The sequence below is a fragment of the Rhamphochromis sp. 'chilingali' genome (genome assembly GCF_963969265.1).
Source record: "Rhamphochromis sp. 'chilingali' genome assembly, chromosome: 8".
Classification (NCBI taxonomy): Eukaryota; Metazoa; Chordata; class Actinopteri; order Cichliformes; family Cichlidae; genus Rhamphochromis; species Rhamphochromis sp. 'chilingali'.
Window position 1 is genome coordinate 6,862,433 of NC_137935.1, and position 22,322 is coordinate 6,884,754.

The window sequence follows — 22,322 nt, forward strand, 5'->3', positions numbered from 1 at the left end:
CTCACCGTACTGTGTGCCAGTGTGCCCATGCTTGGTTGTTCATTGTTTTAGCACTGTTGTTATTATTGTAATTATATATCATTATTCCGGCAGAGAGAGAAAGATAGTTTCCACTGATGACATGGGGGTAGTGTGCAGGGCCTGTTGCAACTTGTGGGCTGGAGAAACGCCAGCCTGCAAAGATGTAAGTTTGATCTGTGTGAAGTAGCATGGACACAGTTAATATGGAGCCTAAAATGCAAAGAATACACCATATGCATCATGGCATGTTCCTGAAACTCGGCAGTTGTAAACTAGCTTACAGGCTAGAGGGTTCACAAAGAATTCATTTTTAAATATTAATTCTTAAGCACTTTATTCTTGTTTTGCTTTAAATATTTAGTTGTGTGTGTGTCAGTGTGTGTAATTGAAACGGAGACAGCTGGAGGTAACCTCTGGGAGCTGTCCCAGAGCCACCAGACACCCGCTGGTTCATCCTCTCGCTCTTTTGCTACTCCTCCATAACCTTTGACCTCTGGGTGATCGGGGCGTGAGCCTAGAGCTGGAAGAGTTTATTATTTCCTGCCTCTTCTATCCTTCTCCTCTCAGTATGCCCTCTGAGAGAATGAGAGAGAGCAAGATGAAGAGAGTGGGTATGAATACATCAAGTGAAGGCAGCAAAAGCCCCAGCATTCAGAATGACCTTAAAAAATGCACAGTGTTAACTAATTAGCAATGCATATACATAGCGTTGGCACAATAAATCATTTGACTTGCCATTTGTGGCTTTTATAAGAATTTATGAACCTTTCACCACCATAAAGCTAGAAAGCATCTTCTGATTATATCGAGCCCCACTAGATTGCATATAAAATATAGACAGAGGTGCAGGGGTGTCACCTATTGGTCTTAAATGCTGCATTTTGAAGCTTCAAAAGGACCACTTTACCTGCTTGGTTGTATAATACAACTTGTCGATGTCACAAACTTGATGGAGAGGTCCAGTTCAGTGGGTCGATTTAGTGGAAGTTTGGCCTGCCTGCTAGAGTACCTTGTGTTGTTCTGTCCATTAAAGTAGTCACTCTCTTGATGTCTTTAAATGAGCAAATTATATGTAAAAAAGCAAAACATTCACACCCCCTTGTGTAGTTGTCTCGAAAGGCCACACTATCCATGACAGTAACCAAATTCAGAGACTGCTGTTTCGACTGAACCCTTCATAGAAAATGTTTTTACCCCAGTTAATCATATTTATATACTATACACCAAATACAGTAGATGAAAATTTAAAGAAGGTCTGAGGAGGGCGTGAAGTGAGAGTGGGATGGACTCCAGCGCTATTTACTCGTGGGTTAGACCACACCTATCATCAGACTTGACCTTCACTTTCATCCCAACTACACTGCTCTTCATGGCAATAACTTTCAGAGTTGCTATTGGGTGTTTAACATGACAAGGTAAAATTGTATTAGTTAATCTTCTTACAAAGAAAGCTTCATTGGTTTTAGTTTGGTACAATAGGCCTGTCTCATTGTGGGAGGCTCTGAACCTTTACAGTATAAGCTTGAGACATTAATTACAGTTTGCACATTACTAATTGTGCTCCTAATACACACAGCATTACTGTAATTACATGTAAGCACTTCACATCCCTGTGTTTATTTTTTGGCAAAGTAATTAGCAGATTAATTGACGACAGAAATAAATATTCATTGTAGCCCCACGCCAACAGGTCTTTTTCAAGCCCTACTGCACCCTCGAGAGGAGGCTAACCAAATTGACCTGCTTGATTGTCGGGCGGACGAAACAATGTTTTAGTTAGAGAATGAGGGTTAGAAACCTGTTGAGCCTCGCCGCTCCCACCCAGGCATCATGCTTTTAATTTGACCCACCCTTCAGCCTCGGTTGGCCCTTCCGCTAATGTCTGCGAGCCACGAAGCACCAGTGTGAATATCACAGCTGGACAACCATTGTCCCGCCAGCCTCAGGCTCAAACCCTGGTTAGCAACCAGGAACCTGGGATCAAAGCTTGCCCGGATTACTCTTAGAAAAAGGAGGAGGCGTTGCATTCGGAGGGGGGTCTGGTTGAAAAGGATAGAGGAATGCTCCTAATTACGTGCCCTCCACTTCTTTTCTGTCTCTCTCTTTGGCTCTTCTCTTGTCTTACCGTGTGTGTCTGGCCTGCACTTCAGGCTACATTGAACCTATGAGGAAGCAACACAGTGTGACAAGAGAGTGATATTAAGAGTGAGGCGACGGTCTCTCCACAGATACTCCATTATCAGGAGATCTCAGCGGTCTTGTGGGAAGAGAAGGAAGCAGAGAGGCTGGGCATTCCAGCCTCCACACAGACACTGAAGTGGGTGAGAAGAGGGGTCAGAAGAGAGGGTGGGAGGTGTAGATCAAGGAGTGTGTAAAGAGGATGTGTCGTGAAGATTAGAGGGATTGTCGTTCAGGATTCAACGGGAACTTAATTGATTTTTTTCCCCCACCTCTGGTTTCCTCTTCCTTGCTTTGCTGTTTGTTTACATGTCGTCTCTTGCGCTCGCGTACATGACGCCATGTTTCTCTGCAGAGCTGCGGCCTGATATGTTTTTCTACTCATCTGTGTGTTGCAGGTTTGCTGAACAGACGTGGACGTACTTACTGGACAACACGGCCTCTGGCAGGGGTCAAAGTGCACCATGGACAGTGGCCTAAGGGTCCTCCTGTCCACTGTGCTGTGTCTCAGCCAGTCTTTGCTGATCACCTGCTCATGTAAGTTGTTGTACAGCTCTATTTACTTTTATTAGCAAAGAATAATTTTTTTTAAATGGAAGAAGATCAGCTTCAAAGCTGACAAACACAGTGGATGCTGTCCACAAATGAGGACACACAGATAGTTAATAATAAAGGCAAATATTTTCAGTGTCAGGTGGATGATTTAGAGGCGTGTTCCTGATTCAGCTCCTGATTGGCCATAAATTAACTTGTGCAACTCAAAGTAAATATTTTGGACCTTTTAATTACACATTTTGGTCTTCCCTAGCAAAAAACAAATTAATACTGGAAATTATTGGTGTAAAAGCAATTCTGTTGAAAAAAGGGAAATTGTTGACAGGCTGTTGGATTATACTCTTTCTAAATTATCGCAAGCATCTTTCTGCCTTTTACTTTAAGAAATGTATTGGCAAATACTGCACAGTAATTTGTCAGTCAGTCTCTATTGTGTAAGTTTATTAAAACAGCTTTAACAACAATGTTATAATTTGATTTATAATTTGAGCAAGCCTGCCGTTTATTAATTCACATGTCTGAACCTGTTTTTCTCTGCTCTCGTCTTCTCATCAGCTCAATATCCATCTTTCCACTCTGAGCCCGCCTCCTTGGTTCAGAGTCAAGGCTCTGTTGTCCATCTGCAGTGCTCTGTAAGTCCTCCATCAGCGGTGGTCTCCTGGCGCTTCCGAGGCCTTCCCCTGGACCGGGACACTCTGCCTGGTGTGGAGCTTGGCAGTGGCTCCCTCACAATCTCCTCCCTTATGCCCAGTCATGCTGGTGTCTATCAGTGTGTGGCACGCTTAGACCACGGGCCCGCCATCGCCAGCCGCTACGCGCGTGTTGCCATAGCAGGTACGGATGCAGAGAATTAGAGTCCTGTGCATGCTCCCGCTCACTTCAAAGCGCAGTGATGAAGAAAGAGAGGAAATGGCCTTGAGAAAAGGAAGGCTATTTCGTGATTGCTGAACACTTAGAAAGAATGCCTATCCTCAGCTGCCTGCTGCTGAGTGGCAGAGGGGAAGGAAGCAGTAGGAGCTTTTACTCGGGCATCGTTCCAGATGCCTCTTGACCGGTATCCTTAATGAGCTTTGGGCTTTCCTGTGTGCAGCATGTTCCTGCTGGGATGCTTCTTGCTCTTGGACAGTATGCTAAGAGGCTGACCTTGCTTTGGAACTGTATCAGGCATGAGTCGAATCACTCACTGCAACAATAAACAAGCCAAGTGGTCCAACACAAACAGCTCAGCTCAAGTAGTGCTGATCATCTTTGTCACTGACTGTGCAGATGCTCAGAAGATATTAAATGTCTGATATTCTGGACTCAAGGAAAGTTGAACTAAGGCAATTGTGTTTATTTCTATCCATGCAGAAATATCAAAATACGAAGATGGCCAACGGCGGTCATTATCAGTGCAGGAAGGGAGCACTGCTCTTATAGAGTGTCCTCTACCACGTAGCATTCCTCCAGCTATTCCTAGACTGAGGATACAGGGGGGCTGGGTGGAAGCTTCAAAAGGTATGTTTGAAACTCAGATAAATGTGTAGTTTTTCTAACTGTATATGCTGTTCTCTGAAAAAGTCAAAAAGTGTTCAATTGTAAAAATACCACTTATGTCAGTTTTCTTTATTTATTCATGAGCTCTAAATAGACTGTAGAATATTTAAAAAGTGCAACACTGCACTACGCTAAATATTATTTATATATACTATCACTTATCAAAGGGAGATAAAGGTGGCTCTCATTTATGAGGCCTTTTGAGTATTTTTGAGCTTTATGAAAATTTTTCATTACATGTAAATTTTCCATGTGATTTTGTGATATAAGTGCAAGGCAGAGTTTTAGATTTAATGGAATCTGGTCAAATGAATTTTCCTTGATTGGTACATATTCCTTCTATAGTATTCTTGTTTTAATAAATAAACATTTGATTTTCTATATTTCATTTTTATTGCTTTGTTTTTATTGATTTTAAAAATAATTTGTTCCAGTGTAGAGACTCTGATAAGAAGTGAAGACTACTTTGAGGGAGTTAAGTAAAGTTTGGTGAAGCCATCTGTGAATATGATTTCCTCAAAACAGACACTTCCATTTGGTCATTCATTTTGAAAATTTATGAAGGAATCCATGCATTTGTCCCCTTTTGTTCATCTGCTTGTGGTGTGATGCATGCTGGCTGTATACTGTGGAGGCCTTCCTATTACTTTAATCCTTTCCTTCTCTTTTCAGATGACTATTTAATACTTCCATCTGGCAACCTCCAGATTATCTCTGTTTCAGCCCAGCACCAGGGCATGTATAAATGTGGTGCAGTGAACCCTGTTACCAAGGAGACCGTCATACAGTCTCATGGCACTAAGCTGTCCGTCAAATGTAAGTTAGATGATGTTAAATCAAGGAGAAGCGTTTATATGTCTGCTCTGTTATGTCAGACCAACGAACGTCTTTGTCTTTTTTTTGGTTTGTTTAGATTCAGACCCCTCCTCCTCAGTGCAGATCGTTTATCCCAAAACCCCAAAGACTGTTTCGATTGAGAAGTCGCAGCCGCTGACCTTGGAGTGTGTTGTGTCTGGTAGTCCTGCACCTGCAGCTAAGTGGTTTAAGAATGGCAAGGTCATACCGGGGCCTTCTCACCAACGACAGCACAACAATCTGGCCTTTGTTGGGGCGATGAGAAGCGATGAAGGCAGTTACACCTGCGCTGTTGAGACGGAGCAGGGGACTCTCGTCAGCGCTAACTATACTGTGAAGGTTCTCGGTAAGAAAAACACAATGAGAGAGGAGTGTGAGTGGTGACTGTTTGATGCAGATGTTTAACATTTCACGCTCACCTTCACAGAGCCTGTTTCCATCATCGAGGGACCGGGGAACCAGCTCGCCTCTCTCGGCTCCTCTGCTCGTTTTATCTGTGTAGCCCAAGGAAATCCATCTCCAAACATCACCTGGCTGTTCAACGCAGAGCCCATCACCCCTTCACATCGCTTTCAGATCTCTGGATCCTCACTTGTTGTTTCAGATGTGACACGACAGGATGAGGGAGTTTATCAGTGTCTGCTGGACAATGGCTTTAGCTCAGCGCAGTCCTTTGGAATGCTCACAACTCAAGGAGGTATGTATGATCAGTTATCTCTATCAAACAACAAAAGCTGTACCGGATTGCCTTGTTGATTCCTAGGTTGGGAACAACTAAAGGTTGTTTTCTTCTCTTAGGTTTAATTCATCCCAAAACCAAACATATTTATTTTTCATTCAGCCTTTAGTGACATTCGTGCCGCTAGATTGTTTCGGTGTCTGGTTTTGGAGATTTCTTCAGTAACTGGGTTATGATTTCACTGCTGATATTTTTTTCTTTTATCACTTTGCGCACCACAAGACAAGTGCCATCTGGTCCCATTATGTTCAAGAGAGTGCAGAGATCTGACAGCCAGTATATCCAAAACTTACTTAGACTTTTCCCTGCATTTGCATCACAAATGGAGGAGTCTTAGATTGAAGATGTTCCACACACCGAAAGTTAGAAGTTCCAAGAAATACACTGCATTGCAAATGTTACAAAAAATTTAGGGTATTGTTAGAAAGGGTTAAGGCATCTTACCAGATGGGATCTCTGTGGGGCCTGTGCATACAGTATCTGCAGGGAGCCCTCGCTTTGTGAGTGTGAATGTACGTGTTTCTCTAAGGACTGGCAGGGGAGGCTTGGCCAAGGCCGCCCTCCTCCTGAGCCTTGAACTGAGCTTGAGCGTGAGAGTGAGCTTTGTGCGCACCGTCGGGGATAAGCCCCCGGACGCTGGAATGTAAGGAGTAGCCGTGGAGGGTTATGACGAGGACCAGACCACCCAGCTGTCAACATCATACACAACTGCCTTTTATTTATTAATACATCACAACCATCCCCCTCCTCCTCCTCCTCCTCCTCCTGCAGTCTCCCCCAAGCTTTCCTTCTACTCCAAGGCCCCATTCCTGAGCTCTCCTTGCTATCTTCAGAATGATTAATGCGGCTACATGCAGAACATAGGGAGTACAAGTCACCATCAGGTGGGTTCACTGCAAAACGTTTGCTTCCCTCCACAAACTGCAGAAATGAATATTTTTTGCTGCAGACCACTTTTATACACAAAGCAAGCTGATAATTCAGTTTGTTATCAGGTACCAGGCACCGGAGCTTATCAAATGCTATTACATTCAAATTAAACAGTATTATTGATTTATGTAGCCTGTGATAGTAATTCATCAAAGAAAGAAATTTGGTTTGACAGCACCCTGTATTTACCTGCTGATGTGCGTTATTCTATCATGCTGTGGTCTGGGTTTCTTTGACCTTTTATGAATTAACATGCAAACTAATCACAAAGTTATCCACTAAAGTCATTATTTGTTGGTTATCAGTGACAGAAGATCATTAAGTGCAAGACTTGGCCTTTTTACTGCCTGAAACTTGTGAAACAAGAGGAGTCAAAACACTTTACTCTTTACTGGATCCGTCTTCACAGGAAGGAGGTATCCACAGGTCCTCCAGCAGGCTCTTTCCAGGCTCCTGTCTCTGTCCTTAATCCTTCATGATTTACCACCACATTCACTCCCAGGTGCTCTCCTCTAATGCCATGACCTTTTTCTGGGAAGAACCTGGCAATGTATCTTTTTCTTGGTTTACTAGCACTTGTAATGTACCACTCCTTCCCATCAGAATAGTGAGGTCGCTGTGTCCTTAATCGCCTCCTCCTCTCTCATTGTGTCAGAGTAGGAGCCCTGGCTGTGGTTGAGCTATGAGTCAGAGCTGTGGAGAGGTGAGAGTGTTGCAGGGCTGAACGAACAGGAACGTGTGGAGGGCTGGATGTAGCGCTGAGGTCTGATTCTCTCCGGTATTTTAATGGTTGGTGTGTGGAATGTGTGGCAGCTGGCCACAGTCCCAGGATCAGGTCTAGTGTTACCAGCTCTAGGCCTGTTTGTTTTACAAAGTGAACCGGTCCCACATACACCAAAAACAGCCTGAAACTGGACCCAGGACCCTGCAGTGTGTGTGTGTGCCTCTGCGGTGTTTACCTCCTTACTCACTTGTTTTGTTTTTTAATATTCAGCTGTGACTCTGTTTGACCTCTGAGATGTGGCTCAAAGTTGAGCAGTCCCAGGTTTTGTGGCTTCTAAATGTCTGTGAAAAAAACCCAACAGTTCACCTGAACTTTGCCAAGCTAATGTCAGCCATAATAAGACTCCCAGCTCGCATGATTTGCCCAGGTGGACCACTCTGGCTCTGACAAGGATTTAATAAAAAAAGCAAAGTGTGATTTGATGTAGCACTGTACACATATTTGTTCCAAATGTAAAACTTTCCAGCAAGTTGCCCTTTGTGCACAGGCGGGGCCACTGTGTTAGTCAGCTTTTCTTGGTGCTTTCTCCTCCTCCATGCTGTACAAAACTGAACAAAGATCCACAATTGTATTGGAAAAAGTGAACATACACAACACAAAAATGAGATCAACAAATATAGTACTGTTAACGGTTATTTATGGCATTTGTTTGCCTAATGCCATGAAAAGCATGACTTTCCAAAATCTTATTTTCTGCCTAAAGTATGAGCAAAGATAGGCGTTTCCATCTACAGTCATTTGTATTTAATGGTATGACTCAGGAAAGTTGCACTAAGACCCCCTACACAGAACAAAGCAGGCATCACTGACGGTAGACTTGACGTTGATTAAGTCTGCACTGAAAAGATGAGTCACCTGTGGAGGTGGGTTGAAAAGCAGCTTGCAGATTGCATGTGTAAAAGGGTATCAGCTGAGACTTGAGCTGATGTGGCCTGGTGATCATAAGTTAACAAAGTCTGTTGTGAATCTGACTGATCTTTGATGCGACTGTATCACATCTCACTTTAATCATCTCTGATCTTCCTCACTGACAGATTCACAGTCGGGTTCCACTGTTGGTGCGCTGCCTGAAGCTTCACCGTCACTCCACCCGATACAGGGCGACGAGGGCCACGAGCGTCTCCTCACAGAAAACGAAGGAGATCCGATTAACCTGCCGGCTGATAGGAGCGGCAACCGTCCTACCCCAGAGGCACCCATCATCATCAGCCCACCTCAGACTCACAAGCCTGATGTGTATGATCTGGAGTGGAAGGCGGGGCGCGATGGAGGCAATCCCATCAACGCCTATTTTGTTAAATACCGTAAGGTAGGGAAAAATCTTTTTCTTTAGTTTTTCTGAAATATTTTGCTCATATTTTACCCTGAAAATATGAATATGAATAAAAGGCTGTTCACTTTCCTTCTAAAATATTTGCTTCAGAAATCGTCTCACTCTGACTATAAAACTGCTAGTTAAACTTTGTTGGCAGGAATCGGTTTTGCTGGAGTTGGAAAATGTGACTGTGGAGCACCTGTGTAAATCACAGCCTTTGTTAGTGATGCTGCTCAGGCTTCTAAACTAAACTGAGACTAAATACGAAGGATTATTAACTATCACTGTCATTTTTAGTCATGCTGTTGTATGTGTCTGTGTGTCAGGTTGATGAAATGGGAACGGTGGTGGGAAGCTGGCACACGGTCCGTGTGCCTGGCAGTGAGAAGACCCTGCGGCTGTCAGAGCTGGAGTCCTTAAGTCTCTATGAGGTGCTGATGGTGGCTCGAAATTCAGCAGGCGAGGGTCAGCCGGCCATGCTCACCTTCCGCACGGGCAAAGGTCAGCCCAGTCACTGGCTTATAATGAAGAAAACTCTCAAACACTATTTAATCAGTATCTGCTAATATTCCTGGGAATTGCTAAATGCTGTAAGAAAAAAACTTTACTCTCATTTCCACCAAAGCTACAAAGATTGAACAATAAATTAAGGGCCATGCTGAGTTAAGGAGGGTCTGGTTGTTTTTGGACATTTTGCACTAACATTGAGCAGACGCTAGAGAATACATTTGTCGGAGAAGAAACAGAAGCATGTTCTCCGCTGATAGCAGTCTCCGGAGGACAGAAAAATGAGCAAAGCACAATGAATTTTTCGTTTAGGGTTGCAAGAAGATTTACTGTAGTTTTTGCGCAATTATATTAATTTGAGGGATTTAGTTTGATATTTGTGATTTGTGTAAGGCCAAACAAAGTGCCTTCAACTTTTGGCTTTTGGCACAGAATGAAGAAAAAATGATAAAATCTTATGCAGATCAATGAAGACAGTTATTGAAATTTTATTATTATATGCAGCCATTTACTCAGTGTAATCGTAGATTATTACCTTACCTGTTCAGGTATTCCAGCAGGTCGTCCAGTCACCATTGTGAACACAATCATAATGACCGGTGTCAGTCATCGTAGACAAGCGTGAACATGCTTTTTGTCTGTTTAGAGACAAATAAAAGAAGAATGACCGCAAGTATTCCAACACAATAACAATTGTGCTTTACCACAGCAGGGTTACAAAATATTCCCTGGTCAGAAATATGCAAAGCCAGGGATACTGCCAAAAATCACAGATATGATTATATCTTCGGGGTGGTTCATTTACAAAATAGTCCAGGACCATCAAAATGCCAACCTCTGGGCTCCTGCGTCCAGCCAAACTCTACCAGAACAAGAAGAAGAGTAACGTGCATTTTTATGTGTCTTCTGTTTACCTCTTCCTGGTTTTAGGAATCCAATTCTGGTAGAGAAATACTAAATCCATAAACTTTTATGCTTCCACGAAGTCTATAAAAATATACAGTCCTTTACAACCATTACAAGTCACCAAATAGATACAAAGAACTCAAATACCCACAAACAATTTCAAAGGCCTGCCGTAAACTAAGAAATTTGCAGGTTTTATACGCCCATTTTGTTTAAAACACGTCCTAGTGTGCAATTTAAAACACAGATCTTTATGCAGCCGTAAGCAGATTTTTACAAAACTGATGTTTGAAGTGTGTCCTCTGGTGGCAGTGCTGATGTTTTTCTTACCTCCAGCTTTTCTTCTTCCTCTCTCAGAGAAGAGCACCTCCCCCAACAAGAATCCCTCCAAGCCTCCCGTCATCTCCGTGCCACCCAAAGCTCCAGAGGACAAAACCCCCAACACGCACTTTGGAGTTGTCATACATGACAGAGGTTGGTGCCGACACAATCGCAGACTGTCTGAAAGGCCCTGCGTTGTTGCTGCAGCTGCTGGACTCTGTGCAGACAATGATTGTGGGATGTTTCTGGGGAAAATTATGGGGCTTTCTGTCATGTAGCTAGTTACTGTGGAGTTCATGACCAGACTGTGTTAAACAGATCGCAGAGCTTAATGTTTAGATGTGGTCTGCTTTGTTTCTTTGTGCCTCAGAGTACAAACAGTCAGATGATAGTTGACACCCCGTAATGACTCTTTGGGAGAGAGATGCTGTGAGATTACACACAGCTTTAGGGTCAGAAATGAGTGTGTGTATCTGTGTGCGTGCATTTGACTTACTCGCGTCACAAACAGGCCCTACTTTGCTGAGACTCACATTAATCTTTTCACTAACCCTCTTTTCTTTCTGTCTTACTCGCTCCTGCCTTCTCTAACTCTGTGACTAAGGGGCCAGGCAGTAAGTATACATCCCTCTGTGGCTTCCCTGTGATGTGCGTGCTTTACTTTTTTTTCTTTTTCCGTAATCACGTTTGCATGAATTCAGATGCAGTAATGACAGGTACGAGTTTAATTCCTATTTGCTTTTTTTCACCAGTTCCAGAGGCTCCCGATCGCCCGACCATCTCCATGGCGACTGAAAGTTCAGCATACGTCACCTGGATCCCGAGAGCCAATGGCGGCTCTCCGATCACAGCTTTCCGCGTGGAGTACAGACGCGGCCGCAGTGCCGAGTGGGTTGTGGCTGCAGATAACATCTCACCTCTGAAGCTGTCTGTGGAGGTTCGCAATCTGGAGCCTGGTGAGTTTACACATCGTTCACAACTTCTCTCTACAGTCCAGTGATGCAGAAAATGATTGATCTGCCCAGAGGAGAATTTCCTTTTTTAAGGAGATTTGAAAAATAGCACAATTCTTATAAATAACTTTATGCTGCCGTTCGGCTCGCAAAAACTTTACCCTATCACTGACAATGAAATCAACAATTGATAAACAGCAATTAGTTGTTGTTATTATTTCTTGGTCTATGTTGATTTGTAGTTGTCACTGGTCTGCAAAAATGCTGATGTGAAAATAAGAGAAAAAGTAATAGTGAGAATAAAATAAAATACCCAGGGACAATTATTAATAAGGGAAAATAAAAGTTTTATGGTCAAAGCATTGAGGGCTTCTCAAACTTTATAAACCAGATAAAACAGATCATATCATACATCAGCAAATAGTATATATATTATAAATAATATAAAGTTTCAACTATTAACAAGATTTCAGATGCTGTGCCATCAGCTGTTTTTCCCCTTTCAGTTCCAATACACCAACTAACAGCATCATATGAGTGTTGCCTGCTTAAGAAATCCAACATTAGCTTTTGCTTAGCAACACTGTACTGTAACACTGCTGCTCCTGTTGTATTTCTCACTCAGGATCCACCTATAAGTTTCGGGTGGCAGCCATGAACATGTACGGTGAGAGCCCCCACAGCATTCCCTCGAAGCCGTACCAAGTGCCGCAAACAAGCCCTCCTAAGACAGACCGTCCAGTGGTTGGGCCTCATATTTCATCCACGGATGCTATCAGCGACACACAGATCATGCTGCGCTGGACTGTGAGTAGTACATCATGGAAGTAGTAGTGGCATTCAAACAAGCGCATTTAGTAGTGAAAACAAAGATAAACTGTCAAAAATTATCAGTGAGTTTTACACAAAACTGCTGTATTTACAGTAATTGTGTCCACGCAGTATTCTAGTGCATTGACCAAAATTAGCATTTAAAAGGTTTTTCAGTCGTGTTTGATTATCTGGCTACTTTTGTTTCCTTGTGGATTTCCTTTCTGTGGATACTGTGAAACAGTGATGTCACAGCTACAGATATGAAATACTGTTGAAATGGAAGCAAGAAAGTATAAAAATGAAATACTAACGCGTTTACATTCTAGTGGCAACTGTTAGGACTCAGCACCTTTATGGCAGTGGCTCTGTTCGGTTGCTTGGGCTGGAATTTTAAAGTGAATGAGTAGAGAGCCAAAACGTTTCTTTCAGTGGTCACCGGAACTTAAGTCAGATCTGATTAAACCGTGCTTAAAAAGTCTGTTGACTTGTGCAAAATGCCATGCCATTGTGGATTTATTTACGCCTAAATACAGGGTGCCGACATGATCAGCATCTCCGGTTCAACCCACTGGAGCGCTGAACAATTGCTGTGGAAATTCATGTTATGTTAGCCAAGAAAAACAGCGCGTGCCCTTACCGACATGTGTTCTACGATAATGAGTGGAGAATTATGCCAGCCGCAACATGGTTGATAATGTTTTCCGCTTTTACTGATGATTCCTGTTCAGGCTCCTATAAGAGCTGCATCGCTTGTAATTGTCTCCAAAGTTAAGTGCGCATTCATCAAAATGATCTGAACAACTTCCTGTCCCTGCATAACAGTGGAAAAGTTTGGCTGATGAAGTGACTTTTCCAGGTGGCTCACCTGTGTTTGAACTGATCGTGGTTCTTTTGCAGCCAATCAGACTGTACTGATAGGAGCTCTGCTCCAACAGCAAGAAAGGGAGGCCCTGTCCCTCTGGGTTTTGATTCTTCTGTCTTCAAAGCTGTTTCTGCCTTACAACAGTTTTGGTTGCAGATGGATGTAGATAGTTCCCCACATTTACTTAACCTCAGACAGCCTCATTATTTCCTCAACTTCAGACAGACAGTGCAATCACAATCTAGCTTGCAGTCTTGTACATCTGCTGATAACAGGGCCCGCTATTAGGTGCTGGAAAATTTCCTCTCTTTGTATGATAATTGCTTACCAGATTGCTGTAGTCCAACATAATCTTTTTTCCATCCCCATCCAGTATAGTCCCTCGACTAACAACAACACTCCGATCCAAGGCTTCTACATTTACTACCGGCCCACGGACAGTGACAATGACAGCGACTACAAAAGGGACGTGGTTGAAGGTAAGTGGAGCTACATGTTTTACCGCGTGTATGTTTTTCCACTGCATACCGAGTGAGTAACGGTGTAGAGTGTTTGTCGACAGCTTCCCCCAGTCCTGTTGTAGACGTAAGCTCGTGCTTTACAGATAAACTTGGAAGTGTAATGGATACTGTGTCGAGAGTGGTGTGCATTTTGGCGCGTTGATTTATAGAGAGTGCACTGCTTTCTGAAATCTGTTTTTAATAAATGGTTGCCAGCTAATAGGCCGGAGATGTAATATGAGCCCGACCAGACGAGAGCAGCTCAGGTTGCTGGGTGGAATGCTAACAGTTGAGCTGGGTGCAGGAAGGGAGGGAGGGGCATCCATTCACTTTGCCCATCTCTCCAGCATCTGAGTATGTGACTTTCCACACCGCCAGGGACAAATGTCTGTTTGGTCTTTGTCCCCAGCGAGCAGCTTGTTATTACACCGAAGTTACAAATTCCAAAAATTCAGTCATTAAAGAGAGAAATTTTAAGATGTGGATAGCTGCGTTGCTATAACATTTAAAAATTAGTAGATTTAAACAGGAACCTCTGACCAGCTTACACTTAATGTCAGATTTTAAGAGCTGAAAAAATGGTAATACCCATCAAAGCCCAGTGTTATAGTGTTATGGTATGCTCATAAAATTACAGTTTGGCAAATAAAGTATCAAATCAGACTGAGCACAAGATTTGGACTAAAGAAGAATTTGTCTTATTTTTTGCACTAAAATGTTGCCAGTTTCAGAAGAGTGGCAGAAGAGAGAATGGCACTTGAATCAATTGTCTGGTGATTAAATTGATTTTTTTCACATTTGCATGTAGCTGAGGCCAACCAACTGGTGACCATGAGGTTTAACTTGCAGTACCCAAAAAACTGACCAATTTTGAACCCAAGGCACAGTCGCTGCAGTCAGTCTCAGACAGGCTGGCAAAGGTTTGAAGATAACTGCCGACAATTAACAACCAATCTTATTTAGACTGTGCTGAGTTGAACATTTTGGATTTCTGTTCAATGTGATTTTCTGTGTATTTAGATGGGAACAGATTTGCAGTAGACAATAACAGATTTGGAATTTTTGCTGTTTTATCACAGTTAGTAATCGTGTTAGTCACAAACAGATTGCGTGCAACTGCCAGCTTAACGCCATTCAATTGCAAACCGTTAGCAGACTGATAGCCATCTAAATGCCCTTTTATTGCTGTCTTGATGCACTGAAGTTGCTTTGAGGACGGCAACTGACTGCCTCCATCTTTGAAGCAATGATATCAAAGGCAATTACGTAGTCTGTTTATTGCACATGGTGCAATAATGTTGGTTGTGCCACTGTCTCCATTCATTGTTTTCCTTAGTGTGACTGTAATATTATCCTGGTAACGGGAAATTGCCGACAGGTTTCTGACTGATCTCTTGTCCTGTGTGACTGAGGCCACAGTTGGAAAAATAAAAAGCTGATAAAATTGGACGTAGTGACCATAACATCACCTATTGACGTGTTAAGTCCCATTTTTTAGTCTTAAGCTAAAGGTTTTGGCCTTTTATGTCTTTTGAAACTACACTTGACGAGGGAAGGATGGGTCAGATTTAGAATACACTCATGCCATCGCTGCTTGCCGATCACAAAGGAGACCTGTCCCATAGCATACCCAGCCTTATCCTTATTTTCTAGAAGAGACCTTTTCTTGCAACAGTTTCTAAGTCGCTCACTTGCCTAGAGGCATTTTTGTTACGGTGATACTGACATTAAATACTGAGATTCAGTGTATGCTTCCTCTCTAAAAACGTGTTCCCACTAAAATTACCTCGGGACATAGGTAGTACATGTGCAGCGATTTATTATACTTGTTATGAAATGAAACATGACAAGTACAGCAGCTTATTTCAGCCTCATTTGTAGGAAATGTGGCATTTCCATGTTGGAGACTGTAGCTGTCTCATCTGTGATTTCAAAGCACGTAGTAGTGTGATAGTGTGTAGTAGTGCAGCAGTGGCGTGAGTGTGGAGTGGGAATACTGGAGGCAAGCCAGGACAAACATGAAGCTGCCATATATGGAGCTTGTCTCGAATAAGGCAACTGTCTGGGTCCTGGTGAGACTGTCAGAGAAGGAGACAAGGTTTGGGTGTGAAGCAGAGAGAGAGGGAAAGAACATGACCTGAGTGAGAAGCCTGAAGCGAAGGACAATAGGAAGCGAAAAACTGGCTGTGAGTTTAAACAAGTTGTGTCAACACTGACTTGTAGAGGAAGTGATTTCTCACCTTTGTCCCCCTTTTTTCCTGCCTTCCCAGGTATAAAAAACTGGCACATGATTGGACATCTCCAACCTGAGACCTCCTACGATATCAAAATGCAGTGCTTTAATGACGGGGGAGAGAGTGAATACAGTAACGTCATGATCTGTGAGACCAGAGGTAAGGAAACACAACGCTGTAATGCAGAAGAAATGACTCACACTTTAACCAAACCTCTAGTTTATCAGAAGTCCAGGCATGTTTCTGCAAAGGCTGTAACTTTAATGACGGGTATGATCACCAAAATTACACAACATAAATGTACTGGGTTTTATGAGCTCAACAACAATGGCTTGCATTTTATGGTTTGGTGCTGTACCTTGTTATTTTCCTTAACGCAAATGGGTAAAAGGTTGTTCCTCATGTCCCCTTCTTCCTCTCTTCTGCAGCACGCCAGTCTCCAGGATCACCCAGCCAGCACCCTATTACCCCATCTGACCCCCATCCTGTGGATACCCCAAGCCCTCCTGGAGGACTGCTCTACGTGATTGTGGGCTCTGTTTTAACGGTGATGGTGTTCATCCTGGTGTCCTTTATTATCATCTGTCTGTGGAGGAATCGTCAACAGAACAACATGCACAGTGAGTTTAATATCAAAGTAGACTAGACTAAAAATCAATACCCAAACATTGCTCAGGGTATGAAAAGCAAACTTTTTCTCGTAGCATGCTCTATCTTACACTGCTGTTCACTGCAAGATGAACAGCAAGCATGCAAGAGTTAACTCATTTTTGAGAATAGCTGGCCCCAAGACAGCTTGTGAAACATATTCCAAGTGTTCATGCCAAGTGCATATACAGATCCCACAGTGCCTGCAAAAGAGTTGGCCATTGTTAGATGAGCTCTTTATCAGACCCGCTGGATCTGTAAATAGCTGAAATTTTGTAGCTTAAAGATTTCGTAGACTGGGTCACTGGTTTCCACCTTTTATGTAAGTATGAGGGTCGCATATGATTCATCGCAGTTCATCAACATCTTAGTTGATCAAACAGTTGGGCACATGATACCTGTTACAATATGATATTTGAATTATGTCACCAGTGCTGAAATGCTTGTTTGGTTGCTTGTCTGGGGGGCTGTAAACATCATCAAAACTGGCAAAGCCACGCATACAACCCCAATTCCAAGAAAGCTGGGATACTCAGTAAAATGTAAATAAAAGCAGTGATTTTCGGGTCTTGCAAACCTATATTTAATTCACAATAGAACACAGAAAACATGTTTAAACTGAGACATATTAGTATGTCATGAAAAATATGAGCTCATCGAGAATTTGACGGCAGCAACACATCTCGAAAATGTTGGGACATGGGCAACAAAAGGGAGAACATTTTGAAACTAATTGTTACTTAGCAACAGGTCAGTAATGTGATTGGGTATAAAAAGAGCATCTTAGAATAAAATAGAATAGAATAATCCTTTAATTGTCCCACAAGGGGAAATTTGGTTGTAACAGCAGCCAGAAAGACACATATACAACAAACAGTACACAGGACACAGAACAGAAACATACACAATTTTTTTTCTTACATATTTACATCAAGGACAATGGTTACTATAAACAGAGTACTGTACAGTTATTAAATTAAATAAAATTAGAAGAGGCAGATAGGCAGAGATTCACCAAGTTGCGTCTACAATTTTTAACATTGTCAGAATAATATAAAATTATGAAGACTACGTTAAATAACCTATACTAAATAATATAATCAAAAGACTCTTGATGCCTGTGACTTTCAAGCTCACAGATGGAGCTGTATTGAAAACTAGAAATCACTACGTGGGCTCAGGAACGCTTCCAGAAATCATTGTCTTTGCCATCCACCAAAAATGCCACCATCACCAAGTGGAAAACTCTACTGCGGTCAGAGCAATCAAAGATTTTTAAATCATTTTATTTTGCTGTTATTTACAGCTTTCTTGGAATTGTAGTTTTACAGTTTTTTTTGTCTATTTAAGCAATATCCAAAACTATTCCAGCTGATGCCCTAAATAATTTTTCAAGCTAAAGTTACTCCAGAGCTGAAACTGGTCTTGTTCCTATCTTGATTGTAGCCTCTCTTGCTGCAGAGTTTGATGCTCCCGGCTACCTGTACCAGTCACCAGAGTTGAACGGCCATGTGCTCGACTACACCACGCTGCCTGGCAACAGTCGCGTTAATGGGGGTATCCACAGTGGCTATGGACACAGTGGCCAGATGTTACCCCAAGGATGCCATCACCTCCACCACAAACTCCCGAATGGCTTGGCACTGCTCAACGGCTCTGGGAATCTGTACACACCAGGTCCCCCGCATGGCCACAACGGCACCTTGCCGCACAGCACGCGGGACTGCGAGCACTCACACCCTCACCACCATCATAACGTGAGTGCTGAGGTCGTGGTGTCCATGTCCATGATGTTTTAAATTGTGGTATTTTACATGCACAGGTACAAATTCCATTCAGTGTGGCTTAATCTGGTGTTTGTGTCTCCCTGTCAGGGTGGAGGCATGTACACAGCTCTTCCCCAAACAGAGTCTTCTGATTGTATGAGCTGTCAAAACCTCTGCAACAACAACAGGTGAGATAGCATAATCTAACTCTTAAGCAAGGTGTTTGTATGGGTTTTTGATCTATTTTACACTTGGCAGGTGAACTGAAACGGGACTTTTCTTAATGGGCTTTGTAATACCAGTTGTATATCCTTTTTCTTATATAGTTATGTCCCTGTACAGTTTTCTTACATCTTCTCTTTTTTTCTCCAATGAAAATATGACATCCCCTTTTTAAGATTATTTACTTTCAATTGCAGTGATCAGTGTGGAAAATCAAATGAAATAACAAGCAAACAAGTGAAAAAAATCTGGAAATGGAAATTATTGGGATTTCAAATTAACGTTGTTTACTTCAAATTGGGCCTAAAAATACAGATCGGTCATATTTCTACTAAGATATCGCTGAGAAGTGCTCAAGAGCCCCTTTTGAGATCCAAACACACACACGGACACATTTGCCTTCCTTTTAGTCCTGTTTATGTATTTAAGGGTCCCCAGCATCACAGTTTACCCTGTGTGCACCCAGCCAGCAGACCTAATGAGTCCTGTGTTTATTTACCTCCGGCTGCTGGGAAAAGAGGGGGGTGAGGTCACAATCCAATCGTGTCCCGATTGAGGGAAGCTGAGTTCGGAAAAACAGGGACAACTTTGCTGCGTGCAACTCTCTGCTTTTTGGAACTTCACTGAAGAGCAAAACCACAATGTGTCACAGTTACTTAGAGGCTGTGTGGCCTGTAATCTCTGATGAAAACAGTTTTTGAAGCACGATGAGAGCGCTCCAGTTGTGTTAGAGCTGTCATTGTTTTGTGGACTAGTAATATTAATTCAGAGTTTTTCTGTGTCTGGTGGCAAACCTTCAGAGAGAAAGAATGAGCATGTAAAGCACTGCTAAGAGCTGTCAGAGAGTGAACACTCAGCAACGCACGGGCATTAATGAATGTTTCCCTTCCATCTCTGTTTGTCTCTGACCAGATGTTACAACAAGACCAATGGCACTTTCTCCAGTGGCACGCTCCCTCTAATGCATCGCGTGGCGCCGTGCCAGCAGGACGGGCTGGAGATGGTGCCTCTGGGCCAGGTTTCATCACAGTGCCGCGGCCACGACAGCCACACGCATTCTGTGGACCAGGAGGCCAACGCAGGATACCGATCAGATGAGCACAAAGAGTCCTCGCCCTCACAGCATTCCTGCTGTCTGATCAGCAACAATGAAACCTATCTAGCAGACAACACTGGTGAGACACGTTTTTCCAGAAAAAAAAGTTCTTTCCATGTATTTTGTCTTCCATTTCTGCATCTTCTCACTGCACCTATTATGCAATTAAATTCCCAAGTTATATCCAAGCTTCTCACATGATTACAGATCATTTAATTAAATTGGCTATAGAACAAGAAGTAGGCGGGGACAACCTTGTCGCCTTAACATTATGTAGCTGTTATGATATCCCGGTCTCATTATTGCCCTTGATCATAACTCAAGAAGTGGGTGAAAGAGTGAGTCACTATTGCAAAGTGGAAGAGTTGAAGGAACCACGTCAACTCGACCACAAAGTTTTAGACCATGTAAGAGCCGCTGCAGAGTGGGGTCGCTGAGTGCTGAGGCACTTAGAGTGTAAAAGTCACCAGCAATCTGCTGACTCAATAACTGCAGAGCTCCAAAGCTTCTCTGCCCATCAGTGCAAAAACTGTGCAGCAGAAAGTTCGTGGCATTGATTTTCATGGCCAAGTGGGTGCAATGTGAAGGTGACCCAGTACTTACAGTGCTGGTAGGCTGATGTTTTCTACACATTTCCTAGTGGGAAAAAGATCCCATATGTAGCTTTTAACAAGTTGCTTTAAGAAATTAGCGCATTAATTTAAAACATTTACTTCTAGATGCTCACGGTTCAGCACTGTTGCATTGCTAGTAGATTTTTATATCACTGCCAATCCTGATGTTGTATGCAGACAAACTATGCGGCGTCACCACAAATTACACTGTGGGCCTCTCCAGAATCTCTGCTTGTCTTTTTTAATACAAATAGTAAACCAAGGCCTCTCGCTCTCTCTCACTCTCTCTCTCGCTCTGTGTGCAGCTGGGGAGGAGCCGGAGTGTGTGGACACGGAGGGGCCTGTGGTGCGCTGGGAGAGTCTTGGCCTGCCAGACTTGGACTGTGACGAAAAGCCTGGGTGGATCTCCAGCAGCAGCCTGGCGGGAGAGCTTATCCAGCCTGGCCCGCAGGAGGCCTGAACATAGCCCACACACAAGCACACTCTCCCACAGTTTGGAAGTTTAGAGAAAACAGACAGAGAGGCTGAACGAGAGCTGTGGAAGTATCAAGAGTGGAAAAAAGGAAGACCAGCGAGCGGTGGGATAGTCAGAGACACTGCATGTTATGGTGACGAGGACACTAAAGTGTTGATTGGACTGAGCTGAGATGAGCAACGTGGGGGAAAAAGAGGGACTACAAGAGACTGAGAGCGCAGTCAGACGGAGAGAAGCGAAAAGACACTATATCCCACTGGCGGGAAGCGTCTCATAAAAGATCAAAAACTCTTTAGATGACTTATTTATTTTTTTGTAGTAGTAAAATATTATTTCATATGAATGTATCTGTTTTAAAGAAAAAAGTTTGTCTTTTATATTATTTATGCCTTTTGAATGAGAAATACTTTTTATTTTTTGTTGTGTTGTGTCTCTATGTGTTCCACTCAAGTGTGGAGATTAGCAGTTGTCTGTGTAAAGTTTTGTAATAATATAAAAAAAAAAGATGTGGGAGAGTCAACAACAACCTTTTTCAATGTCTTTCCTGACCTCCTTCATGTGCAGCACCCGATGAATGATTGCCGTAGTGAATTTCCCCGCCTCGATCCAAACCCATCGATATTTCTGGCAGGCCTTTGATGTGGCTGTGTGATGGGCTGTTCCACTGCAGTGACCCCTGAATGGGGTGAACGCTCCCTGCACTGTTCAGATTAAGGCTGTTGCGCTTTGCTTCACTGACTGTTTGATAAGTCATCACTTTACACAAAATCCAGTTAACTTTGAGAGCTCTGATGACCTGCTGACCGCAATCTATTAGAGAAATTGAGTAGTTACATTAAGACAGAGATGTTAAGTGTGAGCAGCCTAGATAACTTTGCAATGCATCAGTGCAAATGCTCGGCCACAAGCAGAATGTTTCTACGAACAGCAGGAAATACTATGTGCAAAGAAATCTTAAATCCTCTCGTCAGTGTGGCATCACTAGTTCTAAAAACGAAACGTCAACCACTTTACAAAGAAAACAGTTTTTAATGTCTTATTTTGCAGGGAAAATGGCCATAACAACACAGTGTTATTAAGTCTGTAACACTATTGTGTTAGTCTGCAGAAATGTCTCAAAGATGAAAGAATGAAATGAAACTCACTGCGTGGCCAGGTATCATAAAGGGCTAATTAGGAGAATGTAGCCAGTTTTCTTTAAACCGAAACTCTCAAGACATCACCTGACAGAGTTACCTGTGAGACACAGTCAACAGCTGGTCCATGTGACATCAGATTAAAAGTTCGGTGTAGTTATTTGCTAGAAGTAGCAAAGATTCTAATGCTTCTCATGCTTGAAAGTGCATTTTGTGTCACCAGTGAACTGAAGCTTTTAGTGGCTTTTGTCGAGTACCAGAATCTACTGCTGCAGTTTTACAATTTCTGTGAGGAAAAAACCAGAGTGAGAAAAACGTGACGGGCAGTGAGAAAAGCACCAAATAGAGGAAACCAG

At 42.8% G+C, this 22,322-nt stretch overlaps 1 protein-coding gene across 2 annotated transcripts in view; it reads left to right on the forward strand.

Annotated features, from left to right (window-relative positions):
* The window catches only part of cdon (cell adhesion associated, oncogene regulated), a 33,598-nt gene extending 12,386 nt beyond the window's left edge, over positions 1 to 21,212 (forward strand). Inside the window, exons 2-19 of one of the 2 annotated variants that reach the window (XM_080889478.1) lie at positions 2,598 to 2,736; positions 3,310 to 3,588; positions 4,105 to 4,251; positions 4,963 to 5,106; positions 5,204 to 5,491; positions 5,573 to 5,842; positions 8,633 to 8,907; positions 9,240 to 9,414; positions 10,684 to 10,800; positions 11,400 to 11,603; positions 12,226 to 12,407; positions 13,649 to 13,754; positions 16,046 to 16,168; positions 16,438 to 16,629; positions 18,104 to 18,414; positions 18,532 to 18,611; positions 19,558 to 19,820; positions 20,661 to 21,212. In XM_080889478.1, the coding sequence (XP_080745604.1) occupies positions 2,664 to 2,736; positions 3,310 to 3,588; positions 4,105 to 4,251; positions 4,963 to 5,106; positions 5,204 to 5,491; positions 5,573 to 5,842; positions 8,633 to 8,907; positions 9,240 to 9,414; positions 10,684 to 10,800; positions 11,400 to 11,603; positions 12,226 to 12,407; positions 13,649 to 13,754; positions 16,046 to 16,168; positions 16,438 to 16,629; positions 18,104 to 18,414; positions 18,532 to 18,611; positions 19,558 to 19,820; positions 20,661 to 20,815 (3,384 nt within the window). In that variant the 5' untranslated portion in view covers positions 2,598 to 2,663 and the 3' untranslated portion in view covers positions 20,816 to 21,212. The remainder of the gene's footprint in view (positions 1 to 2,597; positions 2,737 to 3,309; positions 3,589 to 4,104; positions 4,252 to 4,962; positions 5,107 to 5,203; positions 5,492 to 5,572; positions 5,843 to 8,632; positions 8,908 to 9,239; positions 9,415 to 10,683; positions 10,801 to 11,399; positions 11,604 to 12,225; positions 12,408 to 13,648; positions 13,755 to 16,045; positions 16,169 to 16,437; positions 16,630 to 18,103; positions 18,415 to 18,531; positions 18,612 to 19,557; positions 19,821 to 20,660) is intronic. The other variant, XM_080889479.1, reaches the window with a different exon arrangement.
* The last annotated feature ends 1,110 nt before the right edge of the window (positions 21,213 to 22,322 follow it).